We start from the raw sequence: 17,279 nt of genomic DNA, 5'->3' as shown, positions 1-17,279 counted from the left end.
GGGAATCAACAAAGAAATCAGAAGAGAGTTGACAATCTGCAACCTCTGGAGCTGGTTCCTGTTGAGTGTGAGGTGTTCTCTCAAGGGTGATCTTGTCAATTACTGAGGCAGTTGAACCTCTGCTGAGGAAGGTGTTCAGTATCTAAGAGAATTAGCAGTGGTGGAGGCGGTCTACAGTGACCTGGACAACAAAGAAGTCTCCACAGATCTGCATGACATCCAGTACATATGGGCCATGTAGAGGAGGTCTGTGGAAAATGCATCAGTGTCATATGCCAACTCACTGGTGATGATGGACTGGCCACATCTTGAGATACAAACTGTGGAGAGACTACCTTGCCAGTTCCAGGGTGTTTCAGAGAATCCCTCCACTTCTCATCCCCACAGGCAGTGTCTTGGTTCTCAGGGGTGCCCTGTGGAGTCAGCTTCCCCCTGCCAGAGGGAAAGGGAGCCCCAGGTGCACACCACATGGCACCCTCTGGTTCTTCCTGCATGGCTGGGGTAGGACACGGGGAAGAGGGACAGTGCACTCACCTCAAAGCTAGAAGCCTGTGTACCTGAACTGCAGGAGAAGACAGCTGCTAAGAAGGGACCAGTCAAGAAGGCTGCTGCACCAGCTGCTGCCAAGATGGTGGAAAACACCCAACAGTCCCATAGACATAGAATAAGGGCTGAAAATGCCTCTCCTCCAGAGTTTGGTGAAGGGACTTCTGGTCTGACACCACGGGAGTCAGACAGTGAATACTACAACCAGGAGGAAAGGGTCCCTGCCTCTTGGCTAGGCGGAGGAAGGGGATAACAAAGTTTAATGGACTGTACGGATTTGATGGCCTGGCAGATCGGATTTACGGGTGTATAAGGCTTTGGTGGATGCTGGTACACAGTGTACCATAATGCCATCAGGGTAGGAGGGGGCGGGACCCATCTGGAGTGACAGGGTGGATGCCAACAGTTGTCTGTGTTGGAGGCTGAGGTGAGCCTAACAGGGGACAAATGGCAGAAGGATCCTATTGTGATGGCCCGGAGTCTCCATGCATCCTTGTCATAGTCTGCCTCAGGAGAGGGTATTTCAAGGACCCAAAAAGGTACTGGTGGGCCTTTGGTGTAGCCACAGTGGACACAAATAAGATTAAACAACTGTCTACCTTGCCTGGCCTCTCCATTGTAGGGTTGCTGCATGACGAAGAATAGCCAGTGCTGGTTGCTACCATGATGGTGCACCAGTGGCAGTATTGCACTAACCGAGACTCCCTGGTTACCATCTGTAAGCTGATTCATCTATTGGAGAGCCAAAGAGTAATAAGCAAGACTTAATAACCCTTAAATAGTCCCATAAGGCCAGTGCAAAAGTCTGACAGAGGGTGGAGGTTAACAGTGGACTATCATGTCCTGAACGAAGTGTTTGAGAAGAGGAAAAGAATAATCCAGATCATTTGGAAAGCTGGTTTTGCCGTAAAACCAAATAAAGGTCAAAGGACCTGCACAAGAGATCCAGTTCTTGGGACTAAAACAGCAAGATGGACATTGTCACACCCCTGGGGCTGCAATCAATAAGATAATAACTATGTCCCCACCAGCTAACAAGAAAGGAACACAGGCTTGTCTAGGCATTGTGGATTACTGGAGAATGCATGTGTATGTCAGGTTACAGTCAGCTTGTGAGCCTTCTCTATTGAGTGACCCTAAAGAAGAACTATTTTGAGTGGGGCCCTGAGCAGCAACAGGCCTTTGAACAGATCAAAGAGGAGATAGTTCGTGCGGTAGCCCTTAGGCCCATCTGGATGGGACCAGCTGTGAGAAATGTACTCTACACTGCAGCTGGGGAGCATGGCCTCAACTGGAGCCTCTGACAGAAAACACCTGGAGAAATACAAGGTCGGCCTTTAGCATTTTGGTGTTGGGGGTATTGAGGATCCAAGGCCCACTACAGTCTGACTGAAAAAGAGATACTAGCAGTGTACGTGGGGGCTGAGCTGCTTCAGAAGTTGTTGGTACAGAAGCACAGCTCCTCTTGGCACCACGATTGCCTGTGCTGTACTGGATGTTCAAAGGACACTGCATAGAGTAAGTGGGTAGGGTTGGTCATACAACAGGCTTGGATGAGGAACCCCAGCCACCTAGGAATCCTGGAAGAGATCATGGACTCATCAGAAGGCATAAATTCAAGATCATCACTCAAGGAGGTGACTCACGTGCAAGAAATGCCACCATATAATGAGTTCAGAAGGTGAAAAGCAGTATGGTCGGTTTACCAGTGGATCCTGTTGTGTAGTAGGAAACCATCGGAAGTGGAAGGCTGCTGTGTAGAGTCCTACACAACAAGTTGTCAAAGCCATCAAAGGAGAAGGCAAGTCAAGCCAGTTTGCAGAAGTTGGCCCTAGAGATAGCTGAATGAGAAAAGCGACCAGTACTCTATGTCAATACTGACTCATGGATGGTAGCAAATGCCCTGTGAGGGTGGCTGCATCATTGGAAACAGACCAACTGGCAGCACAGAGGTAAACCCATCTGGACTGCTGCCTTCTGGCAAGACATTGCTGCCCAGATAGAAAGCATTACTGTAGAGCTACATGTCATACAGATGCTCACAAGCCCAAGGACAGCACCACTGAAGAACACCAAAACAAGACCAGGCTGCCAGAATTGAAGTGACTCAGGTAGACCTGGACTGGGAACTTAAGGATGAGTTATTCATAGCTCAGTGGGCCCATGAAACATCAGGACATTTAGGGAGAGACCTAAAACCTACAGATGGGCTCATGATCAAGGGGCAGACCTAACCACTGAAGCCATCACACAGGCTACACATGAATGCAAAACAGTGATTCAGATCTTCGGTGAGTTGGATCTAGGCCCAGATGTCCATGCCTTGAAAGAAGACGGGCAATGACAGTTTTTTGTTTTTCCAAGGTGGTATGACACTCCCTCTCCAGCTTTTTCAGTTACAAAGGGAACAGGAACTGATTATCTAAAATTTACACTGCTTGTTACGTCAGTTGGTTCCCAGTATAGCCACTCCTCACAGAAGAAGCAGACAAGCCTCTGGTATGCCTTGGTAGCTACTCATTGAAGTCTCTAGGTTCATCCAGTTCTTGTCCATTAAAACTGTTTCAGATAAATTTCTGTAGGATATATGGAGGTAACCTTGCTTCACAACGGCCACAAAAACTGTACATGAATAATGCAAATCAGTTTTGATTCATTGAGGATCATCTTCAGTTGGTAATGCTAGAGTCTAAAGGCTTGATTTGTATTCTCTTCTATACTAACTACCTGAAATTTTGACCTCAAGGAGTCACTTCTCAGCTATACCATTGTAACCTGACAAAAGAGAGTTCTTGTAAACCTGAGAGATGATACAACTTGTCGTGGTTTAACCTCAGCCAGCAAGTGAGCACCACACAGCCGCTCGCTCACTCCCCCCCCCCCCAAGTTGGATTGGATGGGGGAGAGAATTGGAAGAGTAAAAGTGAGAAAACTTGTGGATTGAGATAAGAACAGTTTAATAGTTGAAATAAAATAAAATAGTAGTAGTAGTAGTAGTAGTAGTAGTAGTAGTAGTAGTAGTAATAATAATAATAATAATAATAAAAGAATATACAAAGCAAGTGATGCACAGTACAATTGCTCACCACCCGCCGACCAATGCCCAGCCAGTCCCCGAGCAACAGCCCTCCCCGGCCAGCTTTCCCCAGTTTATGTACGGAGCATGACGTCACATGGTATGGAATGTCCCTTGGGCCAGTTTGGGTCAGCTGTCCTGGCTGTGCCCCCTCCCAGCTTCTTGTGCACCTCCAGCCTTCTCAGTCGGTAGAGCATGGGAAGCTGAAAAGTCCTTGCCTAGTGTAAGCACTACTTAGCAACAACTAAAACATCGGTGTGTTATCAACATTATTCTCATGCTAAATCCAAAACACAGCACTGTACCAGCTACTAGGAAGGAAATTAACTATCCCAGCCAAAACCAGGACACAACTGTAGTTAACCCCCAAAAGGAATCAATTCTTCCTAGTACACTATGTTTAATAGAATTTGAATACTTATTTTCTTTTAAAGATAATTCTTTATTTGCATTTAATGGCAGGCAGTTATAGCTAAAAAATCTGAAAGTAATATTGTTCCTTTAGGTGCTTTCTGAACAATCTGTCATGCCTGGAAGAAAGGCTGTGTTAGTTGTAGGGTTTAGGTACAAGTTTAATTGGAAATGAAATAGGTTGAAATACATAAACGTGAGAAGTCGGTGGTAGCAAGTTTCATTTTGGAGAGATGATTGCATGTTTGTGATATAAGAACAGCCAGATTAGCCCAGACCAAAAGTCTGTCAATCCCAGCATCCAGTCTTACAGTGGTCAACAGCAGACTGATAGACTCCTCTTACAACAAGGAGTACAAGGACAAAGCAAGTATACAATGGTATTTACCCAGCACACGGCCCCAGCTTCTACATATCTGTGGTTTGGGAACTTGCTGATCCAAAGGAATCCAAAGGCATGGCTTATGCATTTTTCTGCAATTAAATCTGATTACTTGACCTCTTATGAGGAAGCTTCTGATATTTACAGTATCTTGGAGAAAATGCTCTGTGGCTTCATCACCCATTATCTTATAATCCTATTTCTTCATAAGAAATGCTTCCTCTTATTTTTTTGAACTTGACATGTTACAATTTCATCTAATACCCTCTCACTCTTGAAAGGTGATGAACAGTTTTCCCCTGTTCACAGCTGGCATATCATGTGTTAATTCTGAGATTTTCATTATATCCTTATCCATCCTCATTTCTGTCTTCCTAGTTGGATTCCAGTTATTTGTCCACCTTTCTCAAAAAAGCTGTCTCATAGCTTTGGTTATCCTCAGAGCTTCCGTGTTTCTTTTTCTTTGTTTTCTATTTCCTTACTAGTTTTTAATGCAGTTGCTAACCACCACAACCCCCCGCCCCCACAACACTGCAAGATCTTTTGAGTGGCGATAGGTTCAAAACTATGATCACAGTTGTGTATTGTTAAGATTTGTTTTCTTGTGTAATATTCTAGATCAGTCTGGCTCCAGTACATTCTTTTTTGAATGCTATTACTCAGTACTGTGGGTTCTTTTCTGAACTATGCAATCAGTTCTTTTAGTAACCTGGGTGATTTTGTATTAACAGGGTATTTGGCATTTCACTGTATGTCTCCACTATAAACCAATACTGAGTAAGTTGAAATGCTAGGGAACCAGCACAGGTATTTATAATGTTCTATTAGGATAGACCTTTCTCCACAGTGAAAACTGAACATCTATCTTTTTGTTTCTTTCCTGTGTTTTCATGAAATATTTATCCATGTGAACCTTCCCACTTACCCCGCTGGAAATTAGTTTAGGAACATTTTTTAGGACCACGTCAAAAACTTCTCAGAAATCTGAGATTAGTTAGATCTTCCTCTTTCACACACTCATAGAGCTGGCTTTAAATGGTAGGAAAATTCCTTAGTGCAATAATATCCATATTTTCTGAACCTGATTTTATAGTTGGCTTTGGAACTCATTTGCTTTCTCAAAATGGAGGGGTCGTTGTCCTGACCTCCTGGGAACTATAACCTCTGTGTGAGGAAACTACCTAAAATTGAATAGTGAGTGTTGTCTTGCTCTGTCTTTATTTCTTTGTTGCATCCAGATCACCTCAAACTTCTTGAAATCAGCCCCTCTTTACACTTAACAAGCTTTGTTTTGTGAGTAGTTTTACTCAGTGGGAAGTGAAATTAGGTTGAAATTTTATTCCTTGGACAGTTATCTTCTGATTATCCATGCATGCTTTGCTGTTTCTCTCATTCTATGCAAGAACCTTGGCCTTCTGTGAGTGCCTATGGTTCTTCTATGCTCAGAAATACCCAGAGGTTAACCGCACAGAAGAGTCTGCGGGCTGCTTGCAGTTACTCACACTTAACAGATTTCAAATATTATAGTAAAATCAAGATAATCTGGGGGGAAAAGGGGGGGGGGGGAAGAAAAGAAGAAAGCCCACAAAATGTTGACCTTTCAACTGAAGGGACTTTTTCTCCTGGGCTGGAGAAAGTAAGTAAACCAGCAGATCAAGCTTCTTGCAGTCGGCCTCATTTGGATTTGGTGCCCTCTCGTGGAAAAACAGTACCGACATTAAATAACAGCTCATGTCTGTCCGCTTTGTTGCCTGATCAGTAACTTCTGTGCCCAGCAGCTGCAGGTGCAACCCAGCAAGACTGGGTGGCAATCTAGACTCACTTCACATTTCTGCTATGCAACTAAAATGACTACAGATGTGCCACAGTGCTTCCCGGCACTGGGGCTGGGATCCTTGTGTTTCCTTTCAGCACAGCTGCACGGTAAAACATTGACAGTTCACTGCAAGAAGAGCAAATATCCAGGTGCTGAGTCAGATGGGTCAGTTCCTTGGAATAGCTTTTAAAGTAATTAATATTTGTCTCAGCATCTTTATGGAACATGAGGTAGAGACCATCGTGCAGTTTCTCATGAAAACAAAGTGCCTTACTGTCAGTTATTTAATGCAGCTAAGTTTGAGTAACTTACTTAATAAACTTAGTTAAGTTAATCCTTCAAAGAGAATCATAATAGACAAGTGTTTCAATACCCACATTGAATAGAAGCAAAGGATTTTTTTTAGAGAAGGTATAATTATTGTCTTTAGAAGGGGTGGAGTTCCTAGCAAATGTCTGGAAATATCCTGAGCTCCATTTTCCTAACTATCACTAACCTACATTTATTTAAGCAAAAGTACTTATCTTTTTTTCTTTTTAAATTAACTGTATAGAGCATGTAAGTAGCTGCCTGAAACTTCTTAGCTATAGCCAAAATATTTCAGTCTAAATTTTTGTTTTGAATAGAATACGGAAGAAAATGCTTTGGAAGTCAGCTGGAGGTGTGGTGGAAAGTTGGAATTAGTTTTTCCTTTCAAGTCATTGTACATGTGGAGACTGAGTACTGTAAAAAAATTAGTCTTTTAAAAAAAAGGGGGGTGAGACGAAAGTATTTTAAATGTGAGTATCTGAGATAATATTCTGGAACTGCAGCCCTAAATAAGATTTATGCAACAAATGAAACTTTAGTTTCCTAATGAGTATTTAGATGCTGATACTTGAATGGATTTTCTTCAAGGAAAATCGGGTTGCATCCTTCAGTACAAGTGCCAATTTGCCAGTAAACATTCCCTCAAGATCCCTTTTGAAAACTTTGATAATGAGTTGTGGCTGAGTGTAGACCATAATGCTATAAGATTTTTTAACTAGTTACACTTTAGCCCCTGCTTCTTTTTACCTTCTAAGGTTTGCCTTATTCCTAAATCTGCTCATGGTACAAATCCAGCAAGTGCACAAATGGCAGGGATGAAGATTCAGCCAATTGAAGTGGATAAAAATGGGAGTATTGATATCTCCCATTTAAAAGCAATGGTGAGTATTTAATCATCTTTAATTTTCAAGGCAGGAACACTTCTTCTCCTTTACAGCTAATAGTGTTGGCAGCTGAATCAGATTTTTCTTTGAGAGAAAATAGGACAATAATAGTGAATACATGCTTGAAAAGGATAAGTAATTCTTTCATTTTTTTGCTCACTCAGACACTAGCCATGTGACACTTGTGAGATTTCCTTTAATTTGAGGATCTTTGGTGCAGGAGTGGCTCAGAGAGTCTTTCCACACAGTAGGCTCTTTTATAGCAGACCTTTTTGGTCTACATCTACTATTTGAAGTGAATGAAGCATATTCCTGAGTGTGAAGCATTTGAAACTGCACTTTAGCCTTTGCTTAGCAAAGTTCAAGCCCACCTCTGCTGCGGAAGGTGTTGCTAGGCAACTTTTCACTTTTTTGAGTAGATAGGCTGCAGGTGAATCTTGGGAATCCAAGGGATTAGCAGGACACATTTCCAAAAATACATATTTGAGCAGGCTTTTACAGTAGTCATAGAACTGTATTGCTGTAAGTAGTGGAATGGTCATTAGATCACATTACCTTGAAGGCCAGATGTTCCACTTGGCTTGTCTTAAGGTCCCAGAAGTTACTATTATACATACGTCTTTTAATACCATGCCTCTTCCCTTTTTTAAAGTTCTGATTTATTGAGAAAACTCTTTTTCCATAGATATAGCTGAAGGAAAGAGCCCAGTATCTTCTGCTGACTATAAATGACTTAGACTACCTGCTGACAGACTTGCTTCTCACCTATGAAACACTTGATGACCTTAATTACATGTTTTTTGTAAAAATCTTCTCTTAAGAAGCTTTAGGAGCCTCAATGACCTTTTTTTTCTCTCTCCCTCCCTGACACCAGGTGGACAAGCACAAAGAGAACTTGGCAGCCATCATGATCACTTACCCTTCCACGAATGGTGTGTTTGAAGAGGATATCGGAGATGTGTGTGACCTGATTCACAAACACGGAGGCCAGGTTTACTTAGACGGAGCAAATATGAATGCCCAGGTACAAAATCTCCTAGGTAGATTTATTACCACTGGGAGTGTACGTTTCCTTGGAATAAAAATAGCACAGCAGTACTCGGTTCAGACCATAATACAGCTTCCTCACAAGATGGCACAGTGTTTAGGGGAGAAGGTGAGGGTTCCAAGAACAGTAATAAAAATTAGATGGTGAAAATAATTCTCTTTTATCTGATTTTGCCCTGAAATGTGTTGTAAGATGTATGAGTTGTTCACTGTTCACTGAAATTGGCTTAGTCTGCCTAATCTTTGTCAAAGACATTCTTTACAGACATGAATAAGAATTCCTAAAGCAAAAAATTGTTTGCATCAATTCTTGTTCATGATACATCACATTAAAGAAAAATGGAAAAACATATAACATCTTTTTCAAGCTGTTTTTCTTGAATGAAGTAACAGGTCTTAAAATGGCATGTAAAGAATATTTTGAGACACAGTATTCCCTTCACAGGTGGGCCTGTGTCGTCCTGGAGATTATGGCTCTGATGTCTCTCACTTAAACCTTCACAAAACCTTTTGCATTCCCCATGGAGGAGGAGGACCTGGAATGGGACCAATTGGAGTGTGGGTATCTCTTTATTAGCCTTTTCTTTAAAAAAAAACCTAAGCCCTTATTGAATCTTGGTTGGCAGTTCACTGAAGTACAGAGCCATGAATGGGAGAGGTGTACTGTTGTTTGTAAACTTTTGCCCTTCTCCAGGATAGTCATGTGCTGATCTCATGATGCCTAAACCCTGACTTTCATGTTGGCCCTTTAGTGTGTATGGTAGACCTCACTCAGCAGTCTGTTTTCTGAGTAAATGCAGAGATGATCTGTGCACTTTGAGGGCTGATATTGTACGTAGTCCAGAACGCAGAGCGGTACAAAAAGTACGTGAATCTATCCTATAGGACCATCATATTCCTTTAAAAGAAAATAATCTTACTCTTTTAAAAAAATCATTTTGATTTGGATAGCTGCATGAATATCTCCTGATAGCTTGAAAACTGAGTGCCATCCTCCATTGTCACCAGTTATGTTAATAAACTTTCTGTTGAAGAAGACATAGACCAGACTTCCTGGAGGACTGTGTTTGAAGGAAGGTGAAGAGAAGCTACTGCTGAAACTGTCCAGAAATGGTAACACAGGAACACACATTTAAGTTCTAAAATCAATGTTTTTGTTTTAGGAAGAAGCATTTGGCTCCCTACTTGCCCACCCACCCTGTCATCAAAATACAGCCGGATAAGGATGCATGTCCTTTGGGTACTGTCAGTGCTGCACCTTGGGGTTCCAGTGCTATATTGCCAATTTCCTGGGTGTATATCAAGGTGTGTAGACTTTTATAAGGAGTATCAGCTGAGGGTCTGTTTCAGTTTCAGCAAGTCTGAGGACTACTGGAACCACATGAACAGGTTTAAGAGCAACTTGCCATAAGATGTTTGCACAGGCTGAAATGCATATGACTATGGCACGGTCATAGGTTATTTACATCCTTTGAACCTCCTTGTTTTCCAGTAGGACAATGAACAGCCTATTGCCATCTCTTGCAATAGGAAAGGATGGCAGGACAACTGCTGTATCTATGCAGCCTGCTTAATTCTTCTGTCTCTTGTCTGTAATAATTCTTGAGACAAGTGGACACAAGGCAGAAAGCTGCAATCAGGCTTGCCCCTCCACTGTCTCTGACACTGACGTTTTCATGTTTAAAAGCTGCTTGGTAATTACTGTTCTTCCAAGAATATTTTTGGTTGTATGCTGCAGTATTTTTATACTTGACCTGTACATAACATTTAACTTTCCAAAATCTGTTTAATAAGAACTTGAATTCCAGGGGATTTTACTGAATTTGAAAACTGAACTTAGTTTTGGCTTTGGATGTGCGACAACTTGATTATGATCTATGTAATTTTTTAACGCCTTGCAATGTAGTGATAAGCCTGCAAATGCTTGGTTATATATATGGAAGTATTCAACCAACAGAGATGAGTGTAAATTCAAATTCTGTTTGAGAAGAGGGTGTGCTGGAACTCTGAGCAGCATTTAAAGCTTTCAGTGAGAGAAAGAGTTGGAATGGTGAACGTAAGTGCATTGTCATTCCGAGTACCCTATAGCCAGTTTGATACTCTAACCATGGAAACTTCCGCTCCCGGGGAAACCAGCTCTTCTGGAATTTGAAATGAGCAAATATGAGCTGGTACAACTTCCATGGTGGCTTTTCAGCTGTGGGTAAAAATCACTCGTGACTGTAAGCTGGTCCCTATCACAGAATATTTAAACTGTAGTAAATTTTTAAGGGAAACTGCTTCTTCACAACGCAAAGTGCCATCTGTTTACACTGTCCCATCTAAAGGGGATACCTTGAAGTCTGTTTTGGCTTTCTCCTTTGCCAACTTAACTTCTAAGTGCAGTGTTAAGAAATTCAACCACAGCTCAATTCCAGCACTGTCCTTTTGCAGTGCTTTAAGAGAGAAATAAGTGTGTCAGTGATCATTTGGCTCTTAATGTGCAGCATCATGTGACATGACACCAGCAAGCAGAGTCTGAGTTGCTGGGATAATCTGTATGGACAGCACACATAGCTTTTTGGGCAGCTCTCTGGATGCTCTTTCCCTGGGGGTAAGGATGGTGCCAGGCAGCATGTGCAGTTCTTACAAGTGTGCTAATGACATTCTTGAGTTCTGCTCACTTTTTTCTATTCACTTCAGAGCTTCTCAGTTTGAGGAAAGGTTTGGGTTGTTCACTTGTTGACTTTAAGCAAAAACTCTTCTATAGTAAGCAGTCTCATAAGCTATGTATACTAAAGTTGCTCTCAAGTAATACCCAGTGCTTTTCTGTGAGTGTAGTGTGGAAAAGTGTAATAGCAGTGTGACTGCCTTAAAACTAGCCATTAAGGTGCTGTTGTCTATCATGCTTGCCCGTACAAGCACACACTTAGCTTGCTTGGGAGTGGTTTTAGATTTGTTTCTTCATGTTATTCCTCTTTCAGACAATGGGAGCAAAGGGTCTGAAACATGCTTCTGAGATTGCCATACTAAATGCAAACTACATGGCAAAGAGGCTAGAGAAGCACTACAAAATCCTTTTCAGAGGAGCAAGAGGCAAGTATTGGACAATTTGTTTTCTTCTACAAAGCTGACTTTTTCTTTTCCTAGTGTAGAAGTTGGCTTGCAATATGGTTCTTTTTTAATACTATGTGACAACTGCATCTCAAACTTCTCTTGATGTTGTTCACAAGGAGAGAAATAACCTGCCACACTGCTTCTGTGGAGGTATTGCAATGAAACTGAGATACTTGGAAGTAGAAGAAAAAATGCCAGTTTGTAATTAGATGAAATGATGACAAAAGATGGAGTAAACCAGATTGTTCTCCTTGAAGTCTAGTAGCAGATTACTGAACAGTAGAAAAAGGAGAAGCAACAAAGTTGAGGTCTCCAAATCTCCCATAACCAATGGCACAACAATTTAAGAACTGGAAGCAATTTTTGGACCTGTACTTTCCCTTGCACACTTCCTCTGAAAAAAACCCCCACCCAAATTTCTCTCATTTCTGCTCCTTATTCTTCTTTGTGAGATGGGAGAGAATCCCCTTGGCAATGCAAAATACTTTAGCCACATTCTACTTCCCTGCTATGGTTCTCCCGTCTTGCAGCAGGTGAAAAAATTATCTGTTATACTAGAGTAACTATCAGAGAATGCTATTTTTCTTGTTTAAGCTGAATGGCACCAAAGAACAGTTGAGTACAATATGTATGCTCTTCAAAATATATGTCTTAAATTTAATGGAGTACACCTTGGCTAAACCTGCAGGTTGCATTTTAAGAGAATATATTATTTCCTTACAGAAGTGAATGGAAGTTGCAAATTTCAAAAGATTCAGCAATGAAGTTGAACAAGGTTCTCCAGGATCATGGATATAAATTTACATAACTTATGTCTTTAGCCTCTCTATAACCCCAGATTTGAGCTTTTCTCTGGCATAACATGAAACTGATTATTTTGTACATGGCTAATTCAGGATAGCCTAAGACCCAAATGGTGTTGGGCCACTAACAAATCCAATTATTTTTCAGAGTACTTGTAAATTATAGGAGCTACTTTGACCACCCTTTCCTAGTTCTGATTTTGGAAATGAGGCCTCTTCTTAATGTGACGTGGGACTCAGAGGGCCAGTCTTCAAATACTGAGTTGTATATCTCTTACCTGATAACTTCTCAGGTTTGAGTTTTTGCCCAAGTGGATATTTTTTAATCTGTCTTTTTGCCATGTTCTCCACAAAACCAATCAGAATAGACTGCTTGGTAGATTGCATTATTCTCCTAATAAGTAAACATAGTGTACACTTTTTCATTCACAGGTTATGTAGCCCATGAATTCATTTTGGATACGAGACCTTTCAAAAAAACAGCAAATATTGAAGCTGTAGATCTTGCTAAGAGACTTCAGGATTACGGTAAGTCAAATGTCATTTTCTAAAAATAGCAGCGTAACTGAGAATTTCCTAAATCTCTTCTAAAGGGAGCCAGAAACATTCTAGTCCTGTGCTTATGGATGGTGAATCTGTCACAATCATTTCAGGTCTCATGTTCATTAACGGCTTAGAGAGATATTTGCATCAATTGAGTTGTAGTAGCTACTTACAAGTCTGCTGGTGCCTCCCCAGTTTTGTAAACTGCCCCTTCAAATTTGCTATTACATGACTCTCAACCATTGGAGCCAGTGGGCTGGAGCCAAGAGCTTAGCAAGATTCCAACAAAAAAAAAAAAAAAAAAGAAAAAAGAAAAAGAAAGAAATACTTTCGAACTAGGATAATAGGATTTAAACACTTCCATCCTGATACAGTTTAGGCAGTTTTGTACACATGCTCTGAAGAATCTGATCATGGCTACTCTTTGGCTGCCAGACAAGATGACCCATTGAACTGCTTGATCCTATGCAACTGTGCTTCTAACAAATGTGTATAAAAGCTGTTAAAACCCTAACCAGTAATACCTCGTCAGTGAATAATCCAAAGCCCAGTTGCGATACTAAAAAACCCACCCTTCCTGCTCTTTGTAAGGGGGCTGCTATGGCCTTAAATAGGAGGCACCACTTTAAATAGACTTTTCAGTAGGTATGGAGGTGAGTTACATGGATAAGTTTAGTAAAGTTCCATCCTCTGCAGCCGAAAGAGAAGTGTCAGGAGGCTGTAATTAGCAGTAGCGCAGGAAGGGAACGCGAGAGACCACCTTTTCTTTTTACCTTGTTTACCAATGCAGAAATCTATACTTGTCTCACTTGGCCATTCAGCCTCTCATAAGAAGGTACAGTGACAAAACATTTCTACTGAAGTGAACAGCAGGAACAGAAATAACCTGGGAAAGAAGCAATATACTTTGGGCTGAAAAGTAACAAAGCAAAAAGAGCAGGTTTTAAGAGCATTTCATAAAATCAGTGTGTAACTCTATTGTAAATAATACAATGGCATTACCCTTCAGTGTTAAAAACTAAGATACTTTAAAAGTCTGTCTTACCTCTACCGTACACTTCCAACACTACCAGTGAGTTCAGTCCTGTAAAGATTACAGAAAGGGTTGAATTTGTGAATTAATTGCTAGCTAATGCATGTATTAACTCATAACCTATTGTCGGTGACTGATTTCTTCTTTATCAGGTTTTCATGCTCCAACCATGTCCTGGCCAGTGGCAGGGACACTTATGATTGAACCAACAGAGTCTGAAGACAAGGCAGAGCTGGACAGATTTTGTGATGCAATGATCAGTATTCGGCAGGAAATTGCTGAAATAGAGGAGGGCAGGATGGACCCCCAAATTAACCCACTAAAGGTAAGATGGCATGTAGAGCAAGTTACCAGCATCAGCTTAACCGTTGAGACTTACTTGAAACTACGTGAGCGTGCTTCCTGGTCTTTCAGTACTCTCGAAAATAACTGTGTGCAACAGGGAACACATGAACTTCTTAAAATTTGACTTTTTTAGAAATCTTAAACTTTTTCAAAATTTGAATTTTGACTTTTTCAAGTCAGAAGTCTGGCCTTTGCTGACAGAGTAGAGAAAGTTATTTACGCAAGCACATGATCTATAATTTTCAAGGCCGTCTTAAAGTAATGAAGGAGAGATGCTTATTTATCTGGTTTAAGAAGGGAAGTGGAATGACCTTGAAACTGACAGTAAAATAAAGATTGAATGAATGATTTTAGCAACTGCAGCACAAAATTGCTATAGGCTTAAGTTCTGTTCAACTCTTGTAATGCTGTACTGACTTTAAATACCGAGGGGATTTAGTGAAAAGCTGGAATTATATTCAAACTTTGGGTAGTATCTTCAGGCAAACTTAAAAAAAACCCGCAGATACTGGCTTGCTTCCTGTTTTAAATCTGCCTTTTTTTCCCCAGATAAATGGTATTCTCAAGAGACTCTCTAGACAGTAATTATTTCTATATAGTAACGTGAACTTGAGGGAGGGTTCACACCGATATGTTCAACTGAATTCAGTAATTTCATGTCCTAAACATGTCTTTTTGCTTGTAGATGTCACCACATACTCTGAACTGTGTCACTTCTTCCAAGTGGGATCGTCCTTATTCCAGAGAAGTGGCAGCATTCCCACTGGTGAGTAAATAATGGGATACTACTGGTGTGGTAATATATAAATGTGCTTTCTGCTCTGTGGTTTTCTGGTCAGTTGGAGATGAAGTAATCTGGCAAGAATAAAAACTTCAGAGACATTTTTACTGTTGCTCAATTTTTATGTGTGTGAGCTCTACAGTAGTTCCATTAGTTTTGTTTTTCAAGACAAGGAAAAAAGATCTTAAAAAAAAGGCTCTACACAGGAAGTGCAAGCTTGGATTTCTAAATCTCAGCACTTCAATATTGCACATTCCTATTGGAAACAGCCCGTTCAGTTCTGACATACTGCACCAGGGACTCCCAAAACAGAGTCCCACGTCCCGACATTCGAAGCGCTGCTCCACGGAACTTGGATGCGAATTTGACAAGATGCACAGTCAGCATGGGGCAAGCCACACCAATGTGAGCCTGCTACAAATAAAGGTCAAATTGGAGCTGCATACATCAAACTTCTTCAGAGCACTACATAAAATTGCTTCCACAATCTTAACAGCTAAATATATGTGTAACTGACTTTTCTCACCTAAAACTGAATTGCATCTATTTTATTGCTACGTGCTGCTTCAAAGAGGAAGAATTTAACTTCACCTGTGAAGTTTGCCACCTTGTTCTATATATTATAACTATATTGAACAGCACAGGTCTTGGTAGTCTCCTCCACTTTTCCTTGGTTCCTATCTGTAAGTCAATTATTCAAAGGGTCATAGTTTTCTTTTATCCTATGACAACTGCTTCTTTGCAAGCATTTGTTAGAGGACATGGTTACGCTTTTTTGAAAATCTAAATATTCTTTTGACTGCCAACTCTATTATACATGCTTGTTAACTTTCAGGGACTGCAAATAGATTTGAAGTATGTCTTCACTTTAAAAAATCCACTTTTCCAGCATTTGTCATTCTTAAAATTTCTAATGTCAATTACAATTATGTAGATTTGCTCAGTAGAAAAATTAAAATAGTTGTTTTTTCTTCTGTACTTAGCCATTTGTGAAGGCTGAAAGCAAGTTTTGGCCCACAATTGCTCGCATTGATGACATATATGGAGATCAACATCTGGTTTGTACCTGCCCACCAATGGAAGCCTACGAATCTCCCTTTTCTGAACAGAAAAGAGCATCTTCGTAAGACCGCTTCCAGCTGCCTGGATTTCAGAGTCCATCAGGATGGCCTTTTCCTCCCAGACCTGATAGGGGATTTATATACTGTGTATATTTTGGATAATCACCATGTTTGTTAATTGAATCACTGCTCAGTTAGAATGTAAATACAATCAGTATGCTAGGTGTAAACAAAATGTGATTGTTCCACAGCAGTTGATGTTGAAGTTGCCTTGATTCCGCATTTTGTCTGTTTTGTGCTAAAGTTTTAACAATTAACACCCAATTTGCAAAGTGGCATGGAAGATATGGTTAAAAAAAGTAGAAAAGATGCAGATGCATAAGGCAATAGTAATGAATATTAACTGCAGGAGTAATTGTTTATATTCTGTAAAAAAAGATGAAGTAGATTATTTCATTTACTTCATGTATTGCCACTAGCATTGCTAGTGTTAGTATTTCATACTGGTTTTTTTACCTACCAATGTTAGTACTCTAATAAAATTGGTCAGAATTCTAAGTGTTGTCATGTTCTGGATTTTAACTTTTCAGCTGGATTTATCCAACAAAGTATGAAATTATGAAGCTTAAGTTCTGATTTGTCGAATTGCCACAGCAGTAACAGCTTCTACACAAAACAAAATACTGGCAGAGATTAATATTGAAATAAATCTCTGATTTTTTTTAATGAACTAGAATGATGAGTTTTACTGAGCAGTTACAAACTTAACTTTTTTCTGTATGACATCAATTTTTCCTTGTAGTTCCATCTAATCCTCTCCTCTTATTCCGGAGAAGGCATGAAACCCCTCTTCTAACAGACTGTGAACTGCTTAGTATGAGGTTAGATCTTGTCCAACAAAGTATTGTCCTTCCACAGTTTCTCAGATCTCTTATTTTGGATACTGGCTTTGGTTTATACAGTGCACTCAAATTGCCTTGCTTTGTCATGTAAGTCTACAGCTCATGTAAAAACTGATTCACAGCTTTAGCTCTGGCCCTCCAAGAATACCGACAGCACCCTGAGACCAGAGCCCAACTGCTACACACAATGACACATTCAATTGCTCAGCAGCCAGAGCACAGACCTTAAACAGGAGCCTCTTCT

General features: G+C 40.5%; 1 protein-coding gene across 1 annotated transcript in view; it reads left to right on the top strand.

Moving 5' to 3' along the window:
• The window catches only part of GLDC (glycine decarboxylase), a 51,864-nt gene extending 34,981 nt beyond the window's left edge, over positions 1-16,883 (top strand). The window contains exons 17-25 of the mRNA XM_076361731.1: positions 7,296-7,421; positions 8,299-8,448; positions 8,917-9,029; positions 9,635-9,776; positions 11,435-11,546; positions 12,803-12,898; positions 14,099-14,271; positions 14,977-15,057; positions 16,056-16,883. Of these exons, the coding sequence (XP_076217846.1) occupies positions 7,296-7,421; positions 8,299-8,448; positions 8,917-9,029; positions 9,635-9,776; positions 11,435-11,546; positions 12,803-12,898; positions 14,099-14,271; positions 14,977-15,057; positions 16,056-16,199 (1,137 nt within the window). The 3' untranslated portion in view covers positions 16,200-16,883. The remainder of the gene's footprint in view (positions 1-7,295; positions 7,422-8,298; positions 8,449-8,916; positions 9,030-9,634; positions 9,777-11,434; positions 11,547-12,802; positions 12,899-14,098; positions 14,272-14,976; positions 15,058-16,055) is intronic.
• Positions 16,884-17,279: the final 396 nt, after the last annotated feature.

This window comes from Aptenodytes patagonicus, chromosome Z (genome assembly GCF_965638725.1).
Source record: "Aptenodytes patagonicus chromosome Z, bAptPat1.pri.cur, whole genome shotgun sequence".
NCBI lineage: Eukaryota > Metazoa > Chordata > Aves > Sphenisciformes > Spheniscidae > Aptenodytes > Aptenodytes patagonicus.
Note: the sequence above shows the minus strand (reverse complement) of the source record. Positions and strands in the feature narration are given on the sequence as shown.